The 25,648-nt window shown below is 56.0% G+C and overlaps 1 protein-coding gene and 1 long non-coding RNA gene across 3 annotated transcripts in view; one reads left to right on the top strand and one right to left on the bottom strand.

The window, feature by feature from the left end:
- Nucleotides 1–1,987: 1,987 nt before the first annotated feature.
- HES4 (hes family bHLH transcription factor 4) lies at nucleotides 1,988–3,741 on the bottom strand. 2 transcript variants are annotated; one of them, XM_075773079.1, is made up of 4 exons: nucleotides 3,456–3,741; nucleotides 3,275–3,370; nucleotides 3,105–3,192; nucleotides 1,988–2,961 (listed from the first exon to the last, which is right to left on the bottom strand). In XM_075773079.1, the coding sequence occupies exons 1-4, from the start codon at nucleotides 3,642–3,644 to the stop codon at nucleotides 2,375–2,377; spliced, it is 960 nt and encodes a 319-aa protein (XP_075629194.1). In that variant the 5' UTR covers nucleotides 3,645–3,741; the 3' UTR covers nucleotides 1,988–2,374. The 2 variants fall into 2 exon arrangements, with proteins under 2 accessions (XP_075629194.1, XP_075629196.1); XM_075773081.1 differs by having other exon boundaries at nucleotides 3,534–3,740.
- Nucleotides 3,251–25,648, top strand: part of LOC142604712 (uncharacterized) — a 41,893-nt gene continuing 19,495 nt past the window's right edge. Inside the window, exon 1 of the long non-coding RNA XR_012838555.1 lies at nucleotides 3,251–3,390. This is a non-coding gene — a long non-coding RNA (uncharacterized LOC142604712). The remainder of the gene's footprint in view (nucleotides 3,391–25,648) is intronic.

The raw sequence follows: 25,648 nt of genomic DNA, 5'->3' as shown, positions 1-25,648 counted from the left end.
ATACCCTTACGCGCTTGCATCTCAGGGTCTCACTTAAGAGGCAGAGCAGTGACTGACTGCTCCTCTCACGCTGGGAGAGGAGCGTCCCAGAGGAACGCCACGGCGTGTGTCGTGTTTGCACTGCTGCAATCATTCAAAACCCACTCAGAAAAGAGGTTTGGTTTTGTTTTTTTTTTTGGTTTTCTTTTTCTGTGCCTGAACTCGGCAGTGTAGCGCTTGGCAGTTGCACTTTTGGGCTGGGTACCTCGTCAATAAAAGAAATTTGCTGAATCTAGGGGCGATCTGGAGGGGACCGGGCGGTGAGGGACAAGTCCAGAGACATGGTGCTGCCCCAGGGAGGTATACAGTTACACGCAGGCGACAGGCAGGCTTTCATCTGCTCTTCCAAGCCTTCTTCAGACAGAAGAGGAGGGGTAGTAACTGGCTGTGGGGGATTGAAGAGAATTGCTGTAACGTGATTTTATGTCTGTGATTGCATAACAAAACCTCCTGGGACCCTCCTGATTCAAATGGATACCTAGTTCTGGTTGTGCGATGGAGGACTTTCAGCACTGATCGATCGCCCATGCTTTGCTGCAGAGGGATTGCTGGACTGGATCGGTACCAGGCTCCAAGCAGCCTGCACTCCTGTATCTAACCTTGGCCGAAATCTCATGAAGGTGTAAGAAAGCCTTCAGCAGCAGATAATCTGCTTTATACACCCGCCAACACGCACATACACAATGCCTTGTTCTCGCAGAAGCTGCAACCTGATTGCTAATAGATCTAGACCTTGAAAGATGAAATTGCATTTCCATTCTAAAAAAAAAAAAAAAAAAATCCCTGGGCCTGTTTAATTAATTGGATGTTCTGCAAACATCAAGTCATTCTCTGAACTGTGAAATGCTGCCGGTCCCACCGTGACCCAACCGCCAGGAAAAACCTTAGGTCTCGGGAAGTTTGGGGGGGGGCAGGAGAATCAGCTTGGCCTGTGGGGATCCCACAGACTGGAGAATGGAGGAAGCCCAGCCAAGCTGGGTTATGCCTCTGGACATGGCTTTGGGATGCACGCATGTCATCTGTTGGCTTCGCTCTCCAAGATTACACGATAGCCCCACCTCATAAATTTGGAGCAAAGCACACAAAGCTTTCCCTTCCATACTGTGCATTCGCTTTTAATGGTCTTTCTCCACACCACGGCCTTATTAATTGGTGACAATTGGAAGTGGTTAATTCTGTGTGTGTGAGGCTGCAATTGCTTCCACTTGGCCAGGATTCAAGTGCTGGGGGTGAGTCAGAATGGGTGGCAAAACTGTCTTTTCCTCAGTTCCCTTGCTTACTGGAAAAAAAGCAGCCACAACCCCGAGTTATTCTCTTTTATGAGGTAGGCATTGTGAGGCCAGGCAATTGAATTTACAACAGCATTGAGTATCAGAGTCTATCTGGCCCTGTCAATGAGAGTGGCGAGAAAAAAAAAGACACACATTAACCCTCAGCTCCGAGTTCCCAGGCGTTTCAATAGGGTTCCCAACTTCCCAAAGAGCCCGCTGCATACTCGATGAGACCCTTTATACCTTCTAATTACCCTCCTCACAATAGGGACAGACTCTCTTGCCTCCTTTGTAGGCAAGATAGTAACTTTTGCGCACACCGCTCCCCCTCCTTGCAGTCCCTACGGCAAGGTGGTAAGGAGCGAAATCCAAAGAGCAGCGTGATCGCAAGAGCGCGGGCAGCGTGCGGCTCCTCAGGTTCCAGGAGCAGATTATTTATTTTTTTAGGAACCTGTTGCTTCTTGCAGAGCTCTTGGGAAGACATTTACCAGTGCCAGACACCCCCCCATCACCTTCCCCCCAAGTATTTTTCACACGAATCCCTTCCAACAGCCATCGTTAAGGCTGTAAAGTTCACTCTTGCTTTTTTTGAGGGGGTTGCACGGGGAGGATGAGCTTGTTCCTGCCCACTCTCACCCAACAAAATGAAAGGGAGGGGGGGGAAAAAAAAAGTTAAATCTATTTCAAAGAGTTTATTTATTTAAACACCTGCAATATTTTTTTTTTTTCCTTTTTTGGAAGTCTTCAACACAGGCACACACACACACAGACAAACTTGATACAAACAACTTTGGCATTATACTTTTGAATATTTGTTACAAAACTATTTCTCATTTATTTTTTTTTTAAAAAAGTATCTCAAATAAAGGCATTTTAAAGGAGTAAAAATACAAGTCGAGATCCCAACCTCTGAAAATAATAAATAGCACGTTCATAGTAAAGTCTTTTTTTTTTTCCTTTCTGTTTAAATCTGCTTAAAAAACCCAAACATAACAGGGCTCCATACAACGGAGCCAACAGAAGAGTTTTTTTTTGGGGGGGAGGAGGAAAGCGTTTTAGGCAAGTCACCAAGGCCTCCACACCGATTCACTCCGCTCTCCGATGGGACTTCCCGCCTGGGACGCTGGAACAATGCTGCCCCCAAATGATGTCAACCCCTGCACCGGGGATGCCGATGGGGTGGCAGCCGCGTTCCCCGAGCCGCTGCCTGCGGACACCGGGACGTTGGCGTTGGCATACAGGGGAATAACCGGTCCGGAGCTGGGAGGAAAGGCCGGGTTCGGGATGAGAAAAGCAAACTGGCCGTCGGTAGCAGGGACGAGCTGGAAGCCCCCGTAGACCTTGGGGGACAGGGCTTCAGCGGGGTTCAGCTTGCAGGGCACGGGCACGGCTCCGGCTGCTGCGGGGGGCAGCTGGACGTGCAGAGGCTGCTGTGCCAGATGTGCGGGCTGGCCGGACGGCGGTGGCGGCGGCGGCGGGTAGTTCATGGCCACGATCTGGCCCAGGCAAGCCGAGAGGTGACTGAGGAGGCGTGTGCGCACGTCGGTGTTCACCCCTTCGCAGGTGGACAGGAACCGCGTCACCTCGTTCATGCACTCGTTGAATCCAGCCCGGTACTTGCCGAGGACGGTGGGGTCGGCGCTGAGCGCGGCTGGAGGGGGATGCAGGTGAGCGTCGCGGCGGGTCAGGAGCCCGGTCCCCGGTCCCTTGTCCCCAAGCCCCGGTCCGGAGCTCGCCCACTCCCCCCCGCCGCCCCCCCCCCCTCCCCTCCCCGGTCGGGCAGCGCGCGCTTACCCGTCATCTGCGCCCGCTGCAGGTTTCGCAAGTGCTTGACGGTCATCTCCAGGATGTCCGCCTTCTCCAGCTTGGAGTGCCGGGAGCTCTGCGGAGGGAGAGCGGCGCCGTCAGGGCTGCCCGCGGCCGGCCGGCCCCCGCAGCCCCCCGCAACCCCTCGCCCCACTTACGTCCTTCTTCAGCGCGTCCAGGATGAGGGTCTTCAGCTGCCCCAGGCTCTCGTTGATCCGCGCCCGGCGCCGTTTCTCCATGATGGGCTTGGAGGACTGCGGGCAGAGCGGAGGCGGTGAGTCTCCCCCCCAGCGGCCGGCCCGGTCCCGCCCGGTCCCCCACCCCGACCCCGACACCGACCTCAGCACGGCCGCGGGCTCGCCGCCATCCAGCGCCTCCGCCACCGTTGCTGCGCCCCGACCGGCACCCGCCATTTACCTTCCGGTGCTCGCTGGCGCTCCGCGGCTTGTCCGGCGTGTGGCTGGCGCTGGCCGGCGCCCCCGCGATGGGCGAGGCGGTCGGTTTCTCCATGCCCGTATCGGCGGGCATGGCGCGGCGGCGGGCGGGCGGGCGCGTGCGGCGGCGGGCGCGGGGCGCGTGCGGCGGCTGCGGCGCGGCGGGGCCGGCAGTACCGGCGGACGGCGCCCCCCCGCCTTTATACCCGGCGGCGGCTCCCCATTCGTGTGAAACCGCCGCCGCGGCCGTTCCCACACTCCCGACAGCCAATAGACGCCCGTCCCGGACCCGACCGCCGCGCCGTTCGCGTTCCCATTGGTCGCTGTCCCGCCGCCTGTCCGTCACCCGCCCCGGCCCGCCCCGCGCCGGCGGCCGCCGAGCGCGCGGCCACGTGGGGGCGGCGGGGAAGGGAGCGGGGGGCGGGTGGGGGGGGGGGGTGAGAGCGGGCGGGGCTGCCCCGGGCACCGCTGCTCCCCCCCCGCCCCCGCCCCGGGGATGCCCTGCGCCGCGCCCCGACCGAGGCCCCGGGCGGCGGCGCGCAGAGAGAGCACGGCCCGGCGGTCCGGGACGCGGCAGCCCTCCCTCCCTCCCTCCCTCCACACCCGCGCGCTGCTTGTGACACCCGCCCCGCCCGGCGCCCCGCCGGACACGGGCTTGCGGCGGGGCGGTGGGGGGGGGAAATGCCGAGCCCCGGGGGGCTGCGAGTGCGCCCGGGGCAGCCCCGCCCGCGGCGTCGCCAGGGGCCGTGGCCGTGCGGCGGGCGGTCGGACCGGGCGGAGGCGGCGGCCCGGCCCCGGCTGCTGCCGGCGGCGGCGGCGGCTGGCGCGGCACGCGAGGCCGCGGCCGGCGGGCGGCCAATGGGCGGGGGGTCCGCCGGCGGCGCTCGCCTCCCATTGGCTGGCGGCCTCCCCCGCTGTCAATCAGGCGGCGGGCGGCGGCGGGCGGCGGGCGGCGGCGCTCGTGCCTCCGCCCCCGAGACGCGGCCCCGCCGCGCGCCCCCCCGCCGGCGCACGTGCCAGAGCGCTCCGGGCTCCCCCGCGCCGGGCGCGTCCCGCTCGGGGCGGCCATGGGAAAACCCCGCCCCGCGCGCCGGGGGCCACCGGCCGGGAGCAGGGAGCCGTCGCGCCGCCGCTCGCCCTTCCCGGCGGGTGTGCTGCCTGCCCGCCCCGGCTCGGGAAGCGCAACACACGCACGCCCCCACCTCCCGCCCCCGCCGCCCCCACCGCCGCCGCCGCCCCATCTCCCGGCCCCCCCCCCCCCCCCGGCTCCGCTTCCGTGTGCAGCGGCGGGAGGGAGCAAATGCCGACGCGCGGCGCTCGGGCGGCCGGAGACACGCGTGGGAGCCGCTGGGCAGGGAGCGTGGGGATGGCGGCGGCAGCGGGGGGGGGGGGGGGCGGAGCCGGTAGACCGGGGGTTCGGCCACCTGCCCGTTTGCGGGCGTGTGCGCAGCCCCCGCGGCGTGGGAAGCCGAAAGCGAAGGGGAACCAGAGCCCCCAGCGCCTTCCCCCGGCCCGCGGGCACGCCGCGCCCTGTGAGAGCCGGTGACGCTTGGGCACCCCGCGGCCCTCTGGGGTTTGCCGGTCAGGAAAGGCCGAGGACCCCCCCGGAGGCTTGAACCCCCCCCCCACACACACTCCTGTCACCCCCCTGCACAAGGCCTGTGGATGCACCGACGGGGCCCGGCAGCTGCGTCCCCTGCAGCGGGACGGGGGGGCTTGGCGGGTAGCGGCACCCACCGAGGCCCCTGCCGCGCCCCGGGGAAGATCAAACCGGCATGCTGCTCCCAGAGCGAGAGCGTGATGGCAGGCGCGTGACGTCATGCCGATGGAGATGCACAATCTCCCTCCTTTTCCTGCGCTAACCCCCACGGACGGACCTTGGGCCTCCCTTCGGTTACCCCCCCCCCAGACACGTACAGCGTGCGTTAGACACCGGTGGGCAGCCCGGGTGGGACGCGGGGCTCCGGGACACCCCCCCCCCCCAAGCCCTTCCGAGACCGGGCAAAGCGGCTGGGGACATCTCGGCTGGCACCCCACCGCCCCTCGGAACGCAGCCCTGCCGTGGTCGCGGGGGTCCTGGCGCCCACGCGCAGCCCCGCCGGGGACGGCTGCTGGCTCTGCGGGGCCCGGGTGGTCTCCCGCGCCGTGCTGCCTCCGTGCCTGGCCCAGCGCAGCCCTGCGTCGGTCAGTTCTGCTCCCACGTCCAAATCGCTGCCTTTAACGTGGAACTGGGATCGTTAAGCAGCCTTCAAGCTCTTGGCTAATTTCAAAACCTGCCTATTTAAAGACCTTTTTAGAGAATGCAACATATGTATTAAATCTCTGTGCTGCAGGCTTAAATCTTTTAATAATCATAAATTGGGTATTAGCTTTCCATAGGCCAACATCTGAAATTCAGAATGATATCTTGACTTGAAACGCGTGATGCCTTTTTTCCTTTTTTTTACCAATTCTGAAGCCAGGATAAATGAGCCAGTTGCTAAAATTTTGAAAACTCTCGTATGAAAATGCATTCAGTTCTCCCTCTGAAAACCAAGCACGACATGGCTCAGTTTAGGGAAATTTTTTTGGAGGAGAACGTAACCACGTACTACATTTAATCCCTATTGTTGGCCCGTCTCGTGCTTTGCTTTTAATTTGCTCCGATGAATCATTCCGTTTGCCTTAACCGTTTCTGCAGCCAGGGCTGGAATTTGTGCATTTCCCGGCGCTGCTGCCGCACCGGGCTGTGGACACGCTCCCACACCTCAGCGGCGGCAACCGGGGCCGAGGCGTGGGGACAGCCCGGGAGCGCTGCCGTCCACTCGCTGCCGCCCGTCCGCTTGGAAGAGCTGGGGGGCCGGGTGCTCGCGAGAGCCTTTCTCTGGTCTGAAAGCACAAGTGCAACGAGTTTGCCGGCCTCAGCCTGGCCCGGGGATGTGGGGGGGACACGACGCCAGCAGGCTGCAGAGCTGCAGGAGGGCCAGCCGGATGAGGCAGCGGCGGGGGGAATCCGGCCCCAGGAGCCAGGCTGGCCTCCAGCCTCCCCTGCCGACCGAGGGCTTGCCACCTGCACCTCGCAAAGGGACGCCAGAAGCAGGATGAGCTCCTGGAACGTGTCCCCGGGGGGACAGGGGAGCGGGAGAGGCCAGCGGGTTCTCAGCGAGCCTCCTCCCCGGAGGGGCTAGCCCTGCGTGGCAGGCGGGCCAGCAGCGACGCATCTGTTCGCCTGCACCGGGTGCTCTGGCATGGCTGAGAGGGGTGCTGGAGGAAGAAAGGAAGAAAAAAAAAAAAAAGAAAGCGAAACTCTTGGAAATGTTTCCGTTCTCATTGCTGCATTCGATTCTGGGCCTTTCATTTCAGGTGCAATTTGAGGTGGTTTGCCACATGCAGACTGCAAAATGCACGCAAGTAAGATGGGCTGTACGAAACAGCATCATCTTCCTGCAGACATCAAAGGATCCAGGGGAATACATTTATTTCAGGATCCTTTTCCTCTATCACACTAACATACACGTGACCACAGAAACGGCAATTCTTGGCTGAATTGTGATTTTTGGTTTGTGGGAGGTATGTTGTTTTTCTGGGTAAGTGCTACTTATCTAAATGCCCACAAAGTCTAGCCTATATTCCTTTGCAAAAAGTGCACCGAGGTGCCTGTTGTCTTACTGAAGAATAATAAATGTTTGCTTTATAAATCTCATTGGAAAGGTTCAGGGATCTGTTTCCTTATGAGACCAATAAAACGCAGAACAACAGCCCTTTGTGCAATCTCCCTTACTCATGTAAGAATACTGTGAGGAAATAACTAATAATAAAAATAGTGTCCCTCCTTTGAATTAACTAATTCAGAATGCATTAATTATATAATTACAGGAAAAAAAAAAAAAAAAACAACCCAAAACATTTAATGAGCAAGTTTTTCAACAGAATCTACATCAAATGATGCAATTCCCAGGCTGGGAGCAGTGATTATCGACTGTGCTCCTCTCCAGAGAGAATTCGTCTCCATGTGACAGGTTGGGAGAATTTTTGTCGTTCTAAAACTCTGACATAACACACAGCCTTTCTCCTCAGATTTCAAATGTGTTCAGGTTTCAAAACTCAGTGAAATCTGGGGACAGACTCCCATTTCCTTAAGGAACTTCAGATTCAGCCAGAATTCTGTTTTACCCCAGGACTGATATTTTGGAGATACTGCGTTGCTTTGCACCCGGTCTCGTTCCTACCTAATCCACGGTTTGATAATGTTGCAGTTCCAAACCTGAGCCGGAGGTTGATTGCAAACCCCTCCTGGAACTGGGAGGAAAGCTCAGTTCCAGTTGGGAGCTCGTCCTGCCCCCCCCCCCTTTTTTTTTTTTATTTTTTTTTTTTGCTGTGTGATCGGGCGTGCTGTCCAGGCAGTGGTGTTAAAGGAGATAAGGGATATTTCCCAGCAGACCCCCTTCCGCAGTATTTTACATCCCTTTAGAGGCAATTTAGCCTGCACAATGGTGACAGGGCGGGTTGGCTCCGGCCTTATTCTGCACGGTGCGAGCGATGGAGCCGCACAGCTGCGGGCAGCTGCTCCTGCTCACAGCTCCCCATCCCTGGGGGAACCCTCCCGGGCTGGCAGGGAGCACGTAGGGACTGGAAAACTGCCCCCCCCCAGGCCCCAGACGTGCTCTAAGGAGCACAGAAACTGCCCAGGGGGTGAGGAGCAATGGGATGTTCTGTTTGCAGCCGCCTTCGCTGCCCGGAGGTGTGGAAGGGTCCGTCAGGACTGGCCAGAGGATGCCAATCCCTGGGGATTTCAGCTAAACGGGGGGGGGGTGCTGCTGTTGGGACATCAGGGTAGAGAGTGGTGCTGAGCAGAGGCTGGGGAGACTTTCTGCCTCACAAAGGCTTTTCTCCTTATAAGCAGCTTTTCTCCATCACAGGTCATGCGCGTCTTGGTTACGTCCTGTTTTATCGTGGATGTAGTTCACTGGCAAGGTCCTTAGGAGATGCCAAAAACCCAACAGGCGTGATTGGTGAATTACTGCGCGACTGGAAGTTATTCGCTTGCTTTTGATCCTACTCTCATGCAATTATTCACTTGCAGCTAGTACTACTCTGGCTCGGTATAATTTGGGTTTTACAGTTTGTGTCACCGGCAACCTGTCCTGAATACGCACTGGGAAAGTGAAAGCCTTTAAAGTGGCTCTGGATGGAGACCTGGGATTTTCCTTCTTAAGGCTTATGTGAAAAGTCCCTGTGATTCCTCTCTGGGCATGGCCTATATATTTAATCTTGAACCCTTAAAACCCCGTCACGTTCATACATGTTGTGTTTTTTTAAAAAAAAAAAAAAACAAAACAGCTTAAAGGCTCTTTCCGCCTAAAGACTGGCAACATCAGACGGGTTATTAATCCTAATATTGGTGTTTGATTAGATGAGAGAGAACAGAGGAGGACAAACCGCTCGTGCCGGTCTCCGCTTGTCCTTGCCCAGCCCGGATACGCACTGGATCTCCAGCTCTCTTTGATCACTAAACCCAATTTTATTACAGCCGGGCTTCTAAAATTTTGAAGCACAACTCAAAAGCTTGCAGCTGGGGTGAAAAGGCTCATAAAAGGCCCCCGGGGTCCCAGGGGGCTGAATGCAGGTTTTGTCTCCTCGCCTGCTCGTGCCCCTGGCCGTGCCTTGTTCCGCAGGCACTGTTTGTTCTGGGTATTGTTGGGCAGACAGCTGTGGCTGTGTTCAGCCACTCCAGCGCCTGTTTGCCCAGGGATTGGGCTGTAATCCCTCCTGGATTTCCCTCTGCTTGATCCCATGCAGTCATCCCCCGCCATACATCACTTTGGATAGTGTGTCAAAGGGAATGCTGAAGGAGAAATTAAGACATTAAGGCCTGGCAGATTGTGAGGAGGTTCTTTAGCAGGCTATAATGTGTAACAAATTACAGTACAGCCTTCTGCCCCGAGCATCCTTTTCAAACCTAGCACGGCCTCTTTTGTCCCTCTGGAGCTTACCGCTCTTAATCAGCTGAAATTAATTATCAGGGTCGCATGACGCGCAAAATCCCCCAAACGAGCCCAGGGCCAGAAAGGGGTTCGGGGCGACACGAAGCGACGTTTTGTGTACGCCTGCCTCCCCCCCATGCCCACGGCCCGTTTCTGCTGCTCTCCGCCCCTCCGTTGCTCTCTGGTGCCTGTCAGAGTCGCCTCCGAACAGCGTCGGACAGGGAAGGAACCTTCAGCGCAGCCATCCCGTCCGTCCCCCCCCCCGTTATCCGCAGAGCCAGGCTGGGACCAGGTGCCTTCGCAAAGGCGAGGGCTTCGGAGTCGAGGTCGGGTCTCCCGAGGCGAAAGCTCTCCTTTAACTGCGTCTCGCGGCGTGCAGAAGGTTTCCCCCCCCCCCCCGTTCCTCCGTTCGCTCGGTTTCACGCTGGCTGATTCCTGCGCGCTGCCGGAACAGCGCACGGCGCGTTCCTCGCGTCCGACACGCGCTGACCACTCGGGCCGCACCGTCGCGTTGTGCGCGGGAACACAATTAGAAGTGAACCGAAGGCATTCTTTCGCTCCGAGGAAATGTCGGGGCTCTTTCAGCTAAATGCAAAGATATTTCTACGAAAATTACTGTCTGCGCTAATAAACTGTTATTCATTGTGCCTCCTGCTATTAAGGACATCCTTTTCAGGGCTGCAAAACTGGCTGTGGGAATGCAACGATGGTAAGGCGGTAGGAATTTTGCAACATTAGAAATGGAGATTTTCTGGGGCTCTTTTACTATGAAGCAAATGGGGTTTAATTTCTTTTCTCACCTCCCTTCCTCCTTCCCCGCCCTTGGAAATTTTAGCAAAAGCAAATTGCAACTGCGTACACAAAAAACCTTTCTGAAGACATTGCCCTGGTTTTGTCTTGCAGTGCTGAGAGCCTCCGTTGAGCTGCAGCGATAGAATAGACCAGCTGATTGAGACAGATGTTCTCTTCTTTAGCAAGTGCCAACACTTTGCCCAAACACATATTTGCTGACTTACCCTTAACTGGAAAACATCTTGAAAAGGCGGCGGAGATAAAAAGGAAGGGAACGAAGCCGCGTTGTGTCCAGATTTAACACAGCCCAGTGCTCCATTCTCTGAAACCGGTCCTGGTTGAAGAGGTCCCTTTCACTGGATCCTGTTCATTTGTTGACGGATAATAGGGGCTGAGTTGCGGCAATCCGTGTGCAGAAAGCAGAAAATAGAGTCAATTACATCTGTATTAGGTGGCCTTGGGGAGAAAATCTCCTTACATGCCTTCCACTGATACTGTTCTTAATTATATTGGCTAAGGAGCTGCCTATGTTAAATCCAAGCACAACTCGAGCTGCTCTAAATATAGAGCCTAAAATATCTCCTGAGAAGGTAATGGTGATGATGTAACTTTCCGGCAGGACTTTAAATTAGGCTTTTTAATTTGCCCACAATAAACATCTCAAAATGAGATGGTGCGATGATGCCATCACCCCCTGTCTGCTCCCGGGGCGCCTGACCCTGCACAGCCCCTTTCCTCCTAAGAGGGGATGAAGCTCGCGCCGGCCCCGGCGCTGAACGCAGGATGCGGCACCGAGCCCCTCGGTCCTGGGGCAGCGGCACCGCGCGTTGCCGGCGGCGGGGCAGCGGAGGTGCGTGCCTGCTCCTGCTGTCGCCAGCCCTGCGCTGAGCAAAGCCGAACGCGGGCAGGGACACTGTCAGGGGTGAAGCACCCGGGCAGAAGGGCGCCCGGTGGGGAGCGGGTGACTCAGAGCGGCTCCGCCAGAACCTGCCTCAGGTTCGGAGCCGAGCCCTGAAAACCCTGAAACCCTTTTGCCGGTTCTCTCCTCCGCAGGGAAGAAATGAGCGGCGGGATGCTGGCGGGACGGGGTCCGCGGTGCTTCCCGGTGCTCTGGCTGGGGCCGCCTGGCCAAAGCAGCCCCCGGCCGGAGGAAGGGGGGTCCTGCCGCAGGCTGGGCTGAGCGGGAGGTGGCGGGGTCTCCAGGGCTGGAGGGATGAACAGCCTCCGGACGCCTTCCGCTCTCCTAAGCCGAGTCTGTCGTCCTGTTGTGCTGTTTCTCCGGTCCTCGGCTGGGTGCTGCCGTCTCCAGGAGTTTGGAAGAGCACGAGAATTAACTGGGGGTGGGGGGGATGATACACGTACACTCCCCAAGGGCCATAGGAGCATAAATGATACACGGTAGGGTCTTTTTTTCTCAAGGTTTTACGTAGAATAGGTAAACTCCGTAGGCCTATGCCATCCAAACAACCGGGACAAGGATCTGCGGTATTTCACAGCCCCTTTCATTTTGGTTTCCCTTAATCTTATTAAGTGTCTGTTCCCATACCTGCAGGGGGAAAAAAAAAAAAAAAGCCATCAATTATATTTGCTTTGCCTTTGAAAAGATTTGTCATTTTGCCATCTGTAGGCAAGCATGCTCTGCAACAATAGGTTTTGTTTGACTTCTCTAGTAAAAAGGTCCCTAGTTTTTTCCTCGGCCCCGTCCACAGCTTGCTTTCCCCCCGCCTCATTCTTTTCAGTGGGCCCGTTGATGAGCTTGGCCTAATCAGATTAACTCAACCCAGACACAGCAGTGGCAGTTTATTCTCTTTTAAAAGGACTCCACGGTTTCCTACAAACTTTTTGTAAACTCTTCATCTCCGGCTAAACTCTTTTGTAAGCTGTATCCAATGGACTCTTTGAGAGACCCACACTCCCCGTCAATGAAGACCTGTTAGAATGGGTCACTAATCCAAAAGAGTGGAGAAATGCCTTTAAAGCCGTGCACTGATGCATTGGGAGCCCTGACTAGCACCCGCAGAAAGAGAGGATTGAATTCCCAAATAGCTGGAACATTTAATTTGATTCCTAAAATAAATATTTTGAAAAAGTCCATCTTGTTTACAACGCTAATGAAATAAGCTGGTTTCCTCTGAAGTTCTCCGGGTGCTAGGACACGCTTTGGTGTCTGTTCTTTACCCAGCCCAGCCTTCCCCTCAAACAAACCCGCAAGGAGCTCAGAAGAAGACAGAAAACAAAGCCACAGCTTCTTGACCGTTTTTTTACAGTTCTGGGTGTTCACACTGCTTTTCTCTTGGCAGGTGCCAGGAAAAGATCCGTTTGGGACCTTCACACCGGGAGGCTCCTCGCTGCCTCCGCGAGGCATTTTGTGATGCTGCTGCGTACGGGGCTTCTCCCTTCGCTTTGGGATTTCGATTCCGTCCCACTGAAACCCCGAGCAAAGGTTCCTCCATTGTCAGTGGGGAGGATCGAGTGGCGCGTGTAACGCCCAGCTACGCATCGTGCGACCCAGAGCCCCCCGAGCTGGGCGCGAGAGCTGCCGCTGCCCGCTCCCTCCAGCGCTCCAGCGCTCGGGAGACAAGTCCCATCTGCCGTACATCATTTAGAGGTTTCTGATGCACCGCGGCTGGGGAAAAAGAATTTCAGTGATCGTTTCTTTACTTTTTAGCTGGAGATGAATGTGGCCACAGAGGCGAGGGTTAACACACCTGCCAGAAAGCACCCTGGTCCCTCGGGGAGGCTGGATGAGGTGCAGCCCTGCCTGTGGTCACCCACCTCCAGCAGGCACAGCCAGCACCCGTGCAGCCCCAGTGCAGCACCGCAGCCAGCCCCAGTGCAGCCCCAATGCAGCCCCAATGCAGCACCGCAATCACCCTCCATGCAGCACCGCAGCCAGCCCCGGTGCAGTGCCGGAACACCGGCCAGGGCCGCACGCACCAGCGTGGTCCCTGCTGAGCCCTTCCTGCAACGCTGGAGTCACAGGTGTGTTGAGCCCCGGAGGCCGGTGCTTCAGCAACCGTTGTGGCTGCAAGCGAAAGGGGGAAGGGGGGACTGCTCGGACCCAGCCCAACACGGGTGGTGGGTGCGGGACCCATCGTCCTGCACATCCCTGCAAACGCAGGAATGGGGCATCCTGCAAAGCCAGGAGGAGGAGGGAGCCCAAACTCTCATTCTTCCAGCCTCCCGTTTCACTACAGGCATGCGTTGGCACTTGTGTTTGTAAAAAACCCATATAGGCACACGTTTCAACATCTAGAGATCCTCTTACTAGCATCACGCCGGACCTTTTCCTTCCAAGAAGATTTTCACTCCTGTAGTTGTTGTGAGCTTGTGATTGGCATGTCTGAACAACTTCATTGTGGAGAGGATTTCATGGCATTCAGTGGAAGTTTCCACTTCTTTAGAGTTGCACAGAGAAGATTAACGTTGTGACTTCATCCCCCTGCCATTGTCACCGTGACTTAGAGTCATTTCATGTCTTTGATAAAACTTGCCCCAGTTAAATATAAGCAAAGACGATACAACAACGCACACAATGAGCAAAACAACTCCCTGAAAAATGCCCTATTGTCTTCCGGGAGGAAGACTGTAATTTTTCATGGTATCAGCTTTATATTAAAAATTGCATTGGATGGCAAAAAGAGTTGTCTTAATTGGGCGGGAGAGACAGAACACCCAACCTGGCACACCTCCCACTCCCTGCAAAATAGTCACAGTCCCGTGCTAGCTCATGGTCTTCGGACTCATTTGCTCCCCTGAGCATCGCAGAGAGAATGTCGTATCTCCAGACGTTTCTCACGTAGCTTTTTCTCTCCATACTTGGAACCTGAATGCTCCAAACTTCCTCTGAACAGGCAAGATATTAACTTTTATTCTAGTTTCCGCCTGTTATTCTTACTAAAGACTTTATGCCTGGGTTAAAACCTGCTTGAAAATAAGATGAGAAAAATGAGTCTAAGATTTGTGTTTTGAAGGAAGTAGAACTCAGATGAATCATTCTTAAGCCTACACTTAACCTAACTGGTTGCTCTAAGGAACGGTGTGCGTGAGGCATGGAAGGAAGGAAAATGGATGAACCCAGAGACAAATAGCCAAGATCCTAGGACACGTGAATCTGTGAGACCCTGAGACGTGCCGTGCTCGGACCAGCGCCCATCCCCAGTGCAGCAGGGCACTGCAGGGGACAGGACCATTTCGGGGCAGGTTCCCCGAGGCAGCTGGGGAGGGTCACGGCCGTCTGCATGGAAGCCGGCTCCAGAGCCCCCGTTAGCAGATCACCGACCTCAGCTCAGCTCACAGCAACCGCAGCACCCTTCCCCCGGTCACCTGGGTCAGTGAAGCATCGAGGTTGTCCTCGCACACCGACTTGTCCCTACAAACCCATTCTGTAGACCACCCCCCCATTTCCCAGCCGGTTCTGTCCGTCCATCCAGGACTGCCTGTGCAGGTTTCTCTGCCCGTTCCTTACCGTGTCCCTGCCGACGTGCCCAGCCGAACAGCTTTGTCACTGCTCCAGCCGGATCATGGGGAAGGAGGTTTCCGAGTCTGCACCCTCAAGGTTACGCGTGGATGAAAGGGCTGCGGTTGCTGTCTGGGCTGTTTGCAGTACTCGCCCTTTATCGCCCGACGTTCATGCTTTATGGAGATTGGAAGCGAGTGATGAAAGGGAAACTGCTCTGGCTGCCGAGGGCCTTTCAATGACCCTCTTCGTTTCCCGGGATGGAAAACAAAACCAGTCCCTCTGGAGAACGCCAGGGCCATTTGGCCAGCTCAAGGGGATGCTGAGGGACCTCCACTTGCCGGGCTCTTGCCCAGTGTCCCAGTGGCCGGCTGGTCAGCCCAGAGACTCCCTGGGCTTGCCACGGGGTGAGCTCTGGCCTCGGGGTCAGGGCACGCAGCGGGTCTCGTCCCCACCGAAGTCCCCTGACACTAATCCAAAGCCTTGTTCTTACCCCCAAGTTTTAACGACAGGAAACCTTTTGTTTAAAAAAGGGAAAGAAAGGGAAGCGGGGGCCCGTCTGGCTTGGGAGAGTCAGGTTTTGTGCCTACCTTATTATTTGCTAATTGGGATTTTAACAAAGATTGTCCCGTCATGTGCAGGTGGCCAGTGACAACGTGTCTGTGACTGAAGAGCGAGTCTTGACATAAGGAGAGTCCGGGAGCTCGCTGGGAGCCAGCTCTGATCTTCTGTGTGCCCGTCTGGCGCTCCATGAATAATTAATAAATTAATGATACACCTCGCTGCTGTACGTTAAATACAATGGCAGCTTGCAGCTGAAACCCGCTGCCGTGCAAAAACCTGGCGGAGTGCTGGGGCGCGGGCAGATCGGTTCGTTACTGCGGGGCGGCGCGTGGAAAGCCGGCTCTGGACACGGGTGTTGGGTGTGCAAGGGTGCAGGGAGTTTTGCGTCACCCTTCGTCTGCAAGAGAGATTAAACCCCTGTTAACGTGATCTGGCTGTGTAGGTGGGACTGGGCTATGTTTAAACCATGCTCCTCGGCCGCGGAGATGTTTGCAGAGGCGGGGAGCTGGACCGCGTCCTGGGGAGGTGGGGTTTGGTCCCGTCCGTGTACGACGCTGCCAGTGGAGCGGTCCCCCTACGGTGGGCTTTCCTGGGTTTGGAATCGCTCTTCAGGGAAATGAGCAATCTGATAGCAGCCAAATTTGGGGCAGCGGCGTTCTAATAGGGGGGTTGGTCAGGCTTTTTCCTTTTGGTTTGCCGAAACTGCTCAGTCAGGAGTTACTGCAGTCCCTCGCAGCGGTTTTTCCGGCCATATTCAGGAAAATATAAAGACCAGCCAATGATCTAAAAGAGCTGATATTAGAAAATTACTGCATGCCAAAAAGAGAGAACTTGGTTAAGGCTGCAAAGTCAGGCACGCAACGCTTTGGAAATGCTACTTCAGCTTGCGCGGGCAGCCCCGTCTCAGCACCTTCGTGTCTTTAACACCGTGGTCGTGAGCCACGTCTCTGTAGGAGTCTCAGCTCATCTTGTGCATGGCCTCGGTCGATGTTTGCTGAGCCCCCGGCTCACACGCTGGAGGAGCTGGAAGGTAAATGCAACAGGGGCACATGGGGAGAAAAAGGGAGCTCTCCTCCAGGCGGTTTCATCCCCTCTGAGTTTGCCGCAGGCATCTCCCTTCCTGCAAAAGCTGACACCTAGCACGGAAAATTTCAGCTTAGGCACCTGAGGTCTGGCAGAGTTACAAGCAACAAAACCCGAGGTCTTATAACAGGATGCTTCAAGCCATCCCTACAGCAGGCAGCACTCCAAGCCACCGCTCTGGCACCGGCTGCAAGCTTCCAGCAGGCGAAAAGCACACGGCCCACCGGCCAGGACACCGCCGGCACCTGGAAATGGGCTGACCGAAAAGGGAACTCGCAGGGGACATTCCTGCAAGGCAGCCCTGCTCCGGCAAAGCCTGTTTAACTCCGCCAAAGTGGGTGGCATTTGAAACGCAAGCCAGGCGTGGGGCGGTTTGCAGAGGCAGCGGTGCCCTCCCGGGTCGGGGGCTGCAGATCGGCTCTTGCTGTGGGACCTTGTGAGCGGCGTGCGCTGCGCTGCGAAGCCTTTGCCCAGGGTGGTGTGAAATCCTCCGTCCTCTCCCGACGTGCCAGGCATATAAACACGACGTTCCCCAGGTCCCTGCAGAAGCCTGCTGCATCGCAGGGGGAAAAGGTTTAATGAAAAATTTAAAGGCCGGTGTCTTAAAATAAATTCCAATCCTGGCTGAAATTTCACAGCGGCTGCTAAATGTCTCTCGCTCTAGGACTTGTGTGCGGGAAGCGAAACAATTGCTCCCTTCCAAGAGAAAAAAATGGGCCTTGTTCCCTCGCTGGGCTGGTGAGACATGAAGCCAGCTCCACCAGAGGGGTGGGAGGTGATGGATGTAATTAAAAGCCCAGAGGGAGGGAGGGAGGAGGGAGAGAGGGATGAACAATAAATGGAGGCAGCTTATCTTGCGGCTGAAAGCTGATCTTCATGGACATGTAACATATGGTATTTTCAATAATGGATAAACAGTTTAAAGGGGACCTGCAAATGTTGTCTTTTAATGAGCTAGCAGCAGGGTTATGTGCTGAATACCCGCAACTCACCTTTTATCTTGCTCCCAGGTCCCCCCAGTTGTGGCCAGCCGGGCTCCCGCTGGGCTCTGAAGCCCCAGCACACACTATGTCATGTCACAGCTGCCACCGACCCGGCCCTGTGGGGTCGAGGGGGTGAATATAATTACCCAAGCTGGACTTTGGCCAGGACAGCGGGGCTAGTTCCCTTACTCTTGCAAAAACTGCTGTGGGATCTTTAATTACCACCGCAGGTCAAGACCCTTGGTTTTACCAGCACATTTCATCTCTCAGACAGCCTTGCTGGCAGCCCAGGGGCCCGCTGCAGCAGCCGCAGCGTTAACGTCGGAGCACCGAATTGTGCCTGTTCTACAGGTGCCGCTTCTTGAAAATACACGCAAGCGGCAAACGAGGATTATCTCGCGAGCGGGTTTGGGGCTTGCTGCTTCGGGCATCTGTTTTGCAGATCCCCAGCGGAGACGGGCTGGAGGGAAATGTTCTGAGGCATCTGCCCTTGCTGCTGCGCCCGCTCCACGGAGCTGCTCTCTGTGTCCGGGGCCAAAGATCTGCGGGCACAAAGGAAACTCTTGTCCCAGAAAAAAAAGTTGCATGTGGAGATCAGTCTGTAGAACCCGGTGCCTGACTTCGCTGTGGGACCTCGGGAAATGCCGAGCAGCTGGAGCCTGTATTTCCCACATAAGCCGTGCCCAGATGAAAACGGGAAGACTCGAAGAGGCAAGCTGAGGTCTGGGCTCTGGCTGCACCTTGTGGGCTGAAGCAGAGCTCGGGGAACTTGGAGACACACGTTCAGCCCTGCGAGTGCTTTTCCATTCATGGGATTTAATGTAAACTCTGGGTTCATTTCTTTTCTCTCCCCTGGGAAAGAGTCAGCGGGCACAATGCCTGTCCCGCGTGTGCCTTGCAAGCAGTGCTAAGTGGTGGCCGTGGAGGAGGGAGTTAGGAAAAGTTTTCCCCGTGCCGGCTTTCCCAACGTTCCTGCAGGGAGCCTGGGAAGAGGAGACCCCAGTCACCTCCTTGCTGTGTTCACGGCGAAGCAAGGGCACGATCGAGCTTCTGTTTGCTCAGCACTGCAAAGAGAAGGACAACTGGCAAACGTAACCCCAGTCCAGATGAGAGGGCGGCTGGCTGGGTGGTGGCGAGGGGGCACAGCACCTCCACCGGGTGCTGTGCGGGCAACCGGGGGGTGAAGTGGGGCAACCAACGTGCGTGGGTTTTGGAACTGCTCCGTCCCCACCACTGACAGGCCTTGCCTCTGTAGGACATACGTTGTGTTTTATGTCAGCGTTAGGTCTCGGCTGGGTTAGGCTCAAGATACCAGCTACAGCAAACTGGGAGGACGCAGTGCCGAGTTTATCTCCAGCGCCTCACAGCCTAAGAGCACGCTTCCAGAGGGTTAAACTGAATCCACTTTTGAGGCTAAGCTTTCAGCTGGCATAAATCTGTGTGGATCCTTCAAAGCTCTGGTGCTTTACATCAGCTCAGGCCATGGGCAGCCATGCTCTCTTTTCATGCTGTAATCTCCGCACGTGCTTATGCTTGGAATTATCTTCTTCATCCTTTGACATCCTCTGATGCCCACCAACAACCCTCTCTCATCCCCACTGACCTAAGCTTCACGTTTGTGCTGGTTTCTGCTGAGCGTGCCCTGTGTCTCATGCTCCTCGGGAAAACTCCGCTGCACTGGAGCCCATCGCACGTTAACAGGGGTGTGGAGATAAGGCTAGAGAGCTCTCTCCTGGTCACCTGAGAGGAACACAAGATTTGCTTTTAAGAGGTGTCCGTCATGCAGGCAAGGTTCAGAGCTTTTGTTTAATACCCTTCTACGAGTCAGCTCTTCTTAGCCCCTGAGAGCAAATGTGGGAGAGAAACTGAGCTCGAGTAACCCTGGTGCTGAGCAGAGCACGGGGCAGGACATGCTCCCGCGGTCCAGGCTTCTCTGAACCTTGAGCTGGGCTCCTCCTGCAGCGCCTGAAACCCCTGTTTCATCTGCTGGAACGTTTCCCTGCCTGGGTTCAGACCCTTCCCATCCTTCAGGCAAAGCCCTGGGAATCTGGGGCATTTTTAGTTAACTGAAAAATATACATGTGTTTTGGGAGCCATCTCCTTTTGTACCAGCTCATTAGGGGAAATAAATGGCCCCTGACCATCTGTCATCTTTGTGCAGGTACCTGGCAGAGAGGGGTGGGAAAAGGCGCGGAGGATCCTTAATCCGTTCAGGCTTCAGCAAAGTGAACGGTGCTTCCCACAATATAATTACAGCAGTCCTGCTGCAAAGTGACAGACCTAGTGAGTGGAAATAGATGAATGTAATTAAAATCCCAGGGAGAGAGCGATGGAGATGGAGGCACACAGAAGAGCAGTGGAGGGAGAAAGAGCGGTGGAGGGTGAGGAACCAAATAACAGGAGGCAGCTAGTCTTCAGGATAGGGACCATATGCTGATTTCATTAATGAAGAAAAAGGGTAGAAGCTTATTACTGATAAATTCTTGTATTTTCCTCTCTTCTACTTGCCTTTTTTTCAAAAATGTTATGGATTTAAAGCCTGAAGGACAAGTATAACCATCCAGTCTGACCTGACACGTAAACCCAGCCCCATTGGGCTTTGCATCCAGATACGTGGTCTTGCCTTCCGAAGTGCCGTGCCACTGCCTGTGGGTGGAGGAAACTTTTGTCCTCGGAGCATCCCTGGTTTAAGAGGCTACTGCGATCAGGTGATGAGCTGCAAGAAGTCATCAGGAGATGCCACCCAAATTCTTCCAGCTGCATGTGTATGAGGAAAGGCTGAGGTCAGGCGCTGCTTCATAGACATGAGAGCAAAGTGCTTGAGAACCTGGGCAGGAATTTTTCAGCAGAAAGCAGCTTTGCTGGAATTGGCCCCACATGAAGCAGAAACCCAGCCACTTTCAGAAGGACTCGGGCAGCAGCAAGAGCTTTAGACCTTCTCTTCTCACACTGTCCCATGTCTCTCCTCTCCCTTCAGCCACCACAGGAGCAGCAAGCCCAGCTCTCTACGGCTCTTCCCTTTGCTTGCAGTCCGGCTGGTACCCCACATCCCTACCTCTGCTCTCTTGTAGCAAGAGTTGGCCATCTTCTCATCCTTAGTCACCTTTGCCTGCCTTGCAGCAGGCTGGCTCCAGCTCTTGCCACCGTAACTGTGCAGGGATGCTAAGGGAGGGAGCTGGTGGTGACTGCTGGCTGCAAATCCAAGCCAAGATTAAAAAAGCTGCCTCAGCTTGCCAAGTGACCGGCCGGAGACAGAAACCTCAGGGAACTCATTTACTGGGGTCCTTTTAGAGCTCTCGGGGCTGGCACACAAACCCCGCAGCCCCCGGATCCCGAGTGCTCCTGGAAAGCCTGGTGTGTCCTGAGCAGAGACACGCAGAGAGCTGCTGGGTGCTGGGCTCTTGCATGCTTGTGCTTTAAAGCAGCTCTCTGAGGCAGTGTAATTGTATTGATCAGGAATGGTTGTTTTCCCTCTTCTTTCCTCTTTAAAATGCCTTTTTTCTTCCTGCCATCTCTTTGATGTCTTTTAATTACCTTTCCCCTCCTCCACATCCCCCTTTTAGGGAACTCTGAATAGGTGGGCGAGGTTTATTTATTGGCTTTGCTAGGGACGAGGCTGGGTGTTGAACAGCCTCTTCCTTGAGTAGGTCATCTTCAGGGGAATAATGCAATAACAGGGGCTGGGACTGCTCTCCTGGGAGAGGCTGAAAAGCCCCGTTACTGCTCCATGCAGCCCCTGGCCTGGAGCTGGGGTAGTTTCCCGGGATGCTCCATGGAGGAGGAGACTCGGGTGGATAAAGTGGCTGTCACGGAGCACCCCGCTCCCACCACGGGAGCAAGCGGGCTGTCTCCCAGGCACCCCCCCGGTTTCGTTTCAGAGCTGAGGGAAGACTGGACTCCGTGCAGGGAGGGATGGAGGGGAGGGGGGGGTCGGGTCCCCATCGTGAGGAGATCTTCACCTCCCTGTGACACAGACGCTTGGCGCAGGTCGGGCCTGGGATTAGCAGCTCCCCGTTCTCAGGACAAGCATTTTGTCCCTCCGTTAGGATCAGCCTCTCTCGGGAGAGAGGCACTTTGTCCCCATCCCCCTCCTCCACCCTCCCCTCACTCGGGATGGATGGGAAATTTGAGGAATGTTCAGATTTTACTCATTAGCCCAACCTCCTGCTGGCCCTGGTTTAAAACAACCTGCAGGGGCTTCCCTTGATCGGTGATGTATGAGTGGCAGCGATGGGGCAAGCCAGACATTGAGCCTGGCTGGAGTCGGACTACCTCACATTTCACTGCTAACTTGTCTTCTGCGACTGGACATAATTTAGTCTAATTGTCTTCATGTGGGTTTCTTTCATCATGGCCACAATCTGGTTTAGCCAGCGGCTAACAAGGACATTTCAATGGGTGTCGGTCTAGTCCATCTCTGCTGCATCTTTCCCTTTCAGTTTCCCAGGCTGGTGGCAGCTCTCTGAAGGGGAACAGAGATGCTTTTCAGAAGAGCGGGGCTGAGCGCCCGAGAAATCAGGGAGGGGAGAGGAACGATTTTCATCTCTGCAATGAGTGGTGGTATAGATGCCACAACTGATCCTGCTTCGTCGCTCATGGGAGCAGGGAGGGAAAAACAGCTCTACCTTTTGCCTGGCTGGGAGTAATTGCAAACATGCAAATCCTAAGCCCTGGCCAGAAGGATGAGAAACTGCCGTTAATGTCCTTCCTTGCTGCTGCCGGAGACAGCGAGCTGCAGAAATAGGTAAGCCACAACCAGAGGTGCTTCCTTGGAGCCCTCTGCTCCCAGCCAGCACGGAGTGGACTTGCCAAGTCCTCCCTTTGCTCTCCAGCAATGGCACGCAGGTCACGGTAATTGCTGCTGCGGCTCTCCTGGGAACCTCTGGAGGCCAGGTTGAACCTTAAGTCCCAGCAATTATCAGACCTCTCGGAGTTTTGTTTTGCAAAGACAGGGTTCCCCAGAAGCCAAGAGGCTGCCGGGTCCATGCCCTGGAGACCTGAGGTTTAGCTGTGGCCAGACAGGTCTGCACCTGCGGAGCATTTCCCTGTTTGCTGCGGCGTGCTGCACGCACAGGCTGGCTTCAGCCGTCGGCACTTCCAGCAAGGGCCTCCATGGCAGCTGCCTTCCCTGATGCTCCCGGAGTGTACCAGCGGCTCCGGGCGTCCTGAGCCGCACACGTCCTTCTGCTGCCTGTGAAGTGCCTGGAGCAAGCAGAAGACGCTTCCTCCCCATCCCAGGGACTGAAGCATGGGCCACGTGCTTGGGTCTCGGGGCTGCCTGCAGCCCGCCAGCCGCTCGGGAGATGCTCTGCTGTGGAAGCGGAGGGCTCTGTGCTTTGGGAGGGCCACGCAGCCACCCAGCCGGAATTATCTTGCCCTTTTGTGCAAGATGTTTGGGTTCAGGGTTTTGTTGTTGTTGTCGGAGGGGTTGTCGCTTTGGTTTTCTTGGAAGCATGTCCCTAGATTTTGACGGGAAGAAGCTGGCGTTTCATGAAAGCCTCTCCCTCATTATTTAATGTTAAAGCACTTCAATTAGTTTCATTTGATTTACTTTGATGCTTTTGTTCCCCGAGGTTTCCAGCACACAGGGCTGCTCCACCTCTCGGTGGCTGCTCCACTTTGATCTCCGCAGCGCTGCTAAGGGCCTCCCGCCACTCCCCAGGCACTCGGGACGGCGGCATCTCCACGCACAGCAAAACCCGGTCCCGGTGCTGGCACCGCCGGGGCTGCGGCTCTGGCTTGCTCCGCTTCCCCCCCGTCCTGTCGTCACCCCCATCTGTTCCAAAACCAATATTGACTCGGGAGTGGGGGAGCCCCCTGCCAGGCTGTTTTAATCAAAGCTTTCCCCAGCAAATGAAGTTTTTACAAGAAGGTCTCCAGGTGCTCCGGCTAGGGGAGGAGGACACAATGGCCGGCCCGGCGGGGGCTTGCTGCTATGGCAAAGAGGGGAACCGGAGGGGCCGGGAGCCCCGGGTGAACTCCTAGGGTTAGGCTGTATCTACAGGAGCCAGACAGCGGTTTGAACACAGAGCCAAAACATTTAACATTTGCAAACCAATTAAGAAGGGGAGAGAGGCAGGGAGGGGAGGTTGAGGCATTTCAGCACAGAAATTTGTTCTCATGGGAATGCTACAGCAAAGCCCCCTCGGTGTGACAGATGCCCTCGACCAGAGGCCCCCAGCTTCGCCACGAACCTTCCCTTTCCCGTTCCCACTCCCCACGGCTTTCAAAGGCTGTCGTTTACCTTGTTTCTCCTTCTTGCCGAGGGTCAGCAGCAAGGTTTGGGTCTCCAGAGACTTGCCGTAATGATTTGCAGAAGAAGCGTTAATACAACGTTGGGAGTGACCACGAACTCACCGCTCCAAGTGCCAGGGCAGCGGAAAGAGTGGGCAAATACGGGAAGAGCTCTTCTGCCTCCTCACAAGCATCGTGCCGGTGACTCGCTTTCTTGTCTGAGGTCTCAGTAACCGTTGTGTCCAGCCAGGGCGGGAATAGGAAGCACATCGGGTAGGCAGCACGAATGTAAGCGAGGGTGTGCTGCCAGGGACACGTCACCGTGCTGACCGGGGAAGTGGGGATGGTCAGGAAGGGGATGGGGCAACGTCCAGCCTGAGCCCACCTGTGCCAGGTACCACGCGCACATGCAACGGCAACTTTGGGGCTTGCTCCCGACGGTTTGCCTTCAGGTGCCACTTGCAGCGCGTGCCTTGGGAGGACACAGGGACCCCAGTCCTCCTCCCAGCAACCAGCTGGTTTGCTTGGGGACGGCACATCTCAGCCCTACCCCTGTGGATGATACCACAGCATAACAAACCCATGGCCGTCCACATCATCCCTTTGCACGCTCCCGAGCAAGCCAGAGTGCGAGACACGGTGGTGAACAGGTCAGATGAGACATGCTCCAGAGCAGCAGAGAGATAGCTCAGCGCTTTTTGGGTTCTCCTATGCAAAAGGAGAAAAAAAAATACTAGCAATCAGTTAAAAATGCATCTATTGAAAACAAACAGCTCAGAACAATGGGTGAGGGTAAGGAGAGGGGCTGGCTCCGGGAGAGCAGACAGACCCACGGAATGAAAGATTACGCGCTGAAAACTAGCATTTAAAAATAAAGCGCAATCTTTACACCACTTTTCATCTGCTTGGAATATTTCCCCGCCATGGAGGTCGCTGCCTGAAGGCGATTTTAGGTAGGGGCAGCATAAGTAGAGGTTTGTGGTTCAAAGCTCAGCACTTTGGCAGCAATTGTAAAATGCTACCAGGCTTCCCAGTAAACGAAGCGCCTTTTATTTTCCCGCTTTAAAGGGAATGTAATTAGTTTAAAACCAGCGGCAGGGAAGCACTACGGCTCCTTTTCCAGGGACAATGGCAAGATAAGTCTATCAACACCCTGCCCAGCATATTTTGCTTTCCTGATGAGACCAGCTATTGCTCGGAGCCTCTCTTTTCCCCTGAGAACTATCCCGGGCTGCTCTGAGTCGTGCACGTTTATTACCCGGCTAAGGGCTGGGGGACACGGCAGGCAGCCTGGCTCCGGCTCCCCTGGAGTCCTCACGCAACCGCCCACGGGCTCCTGCCCCGCAGGTAACCGCCGCCGGAGGCACCGACTTCTCGGGACCCCGGCTCCATCTTGGACTCCACATCTGCAGGAAGGCTCAAAAAGTTTGGCCGAGCTTTCCAGCCGCCATTCTGTTCCCTGCCCCAGTGCGTGTCTGCTCGACCTGCACGTGGGAACAACACGGATGGGTTTATTCCCCCAGCACCCCCACGAGGAAAGCAAACAGCTATTTCCTTTGGTTTCCACTTACCAATATTTGCCAGTTTCTGAAACAAATTCTGGGGAGAAACTAAAATGAACAATATCTCGGGACCGAGGAAAACCAAAAGCTTTCCAGCCACAGCCTTTGTCCCCCTCGTGACACTGAGCCTTGTATCGGCTCCAGCGCTGCTGGGGGAGCAAATGTCACGACGAGCTTTCTGCACTTGCCTCCGCATTTTGGGGGAGGGATATTACATCGCTCCCTCCTGTCGCTGGGCAGGGAACCGCAGCCTGCGCCGGAGATGCTGGCCTGTCGCCGGATCGGGCCGTGGGTTCCTCCAGGATGGTTCTCCCGTGTTTCCCAGGGAGGGGGAAGGTCCCTGCTCTCCGGGCAGGCTGGAGGGGTCGGGGCTGCTCCCTCCTCCCTCGCCTGGAGCAGGAGACAGCGGTCCCGGTCCCGTCCCGGCAGGGATGTGCCTCCATCCCAGTCAGCCTGGG

This window comes from Balearica regulorum, chromosome 21 (genome assembly GCF_011004875.1).
Source record: "Balearica regulorum gibbericeps isolate bBalReg1 chromosome 21, bBalReg1.pri, whole genome shotgun sequence".
NCBI lineage: Eukaryota > Metazoa > Chordata > Aves > Gruiformes > Gruidae > Balearica > Balearica regulorum.
Note: the sequence above shows the minus strand (reverse complement) of the source record. Positions and strands in the feature narration are given on the sequence as shown.

What these genes read in the sequence shown, in the direction of transcription:
- HES4 (XM_075773079.1), bottom strand. Translation starts at nt 3,644, where the DNA reads ATGCCCGCCGATACGGGCATGGAGAAACCGACCGCCTCGCCCATCGCG. An exon ending in GAGCCCGCGGCCGTGCTGAG is followed by an intron (nt 3,371 to 3,455) that starts GTCGGTGTCGGG and finishes CTCTGCCCGCAG; the next exon opens with TCCTCCAAGCCCATCATGGA. An exon ending in GCAGCGGGCGCAGATGACGG is followed by an intron (nt 2,962 to 3,104) that starts GTAAGCGCGCGC and finishes ATCCCCCTCCAG; the next exon opens with CCGCGCTCAGCGCCGACCCC.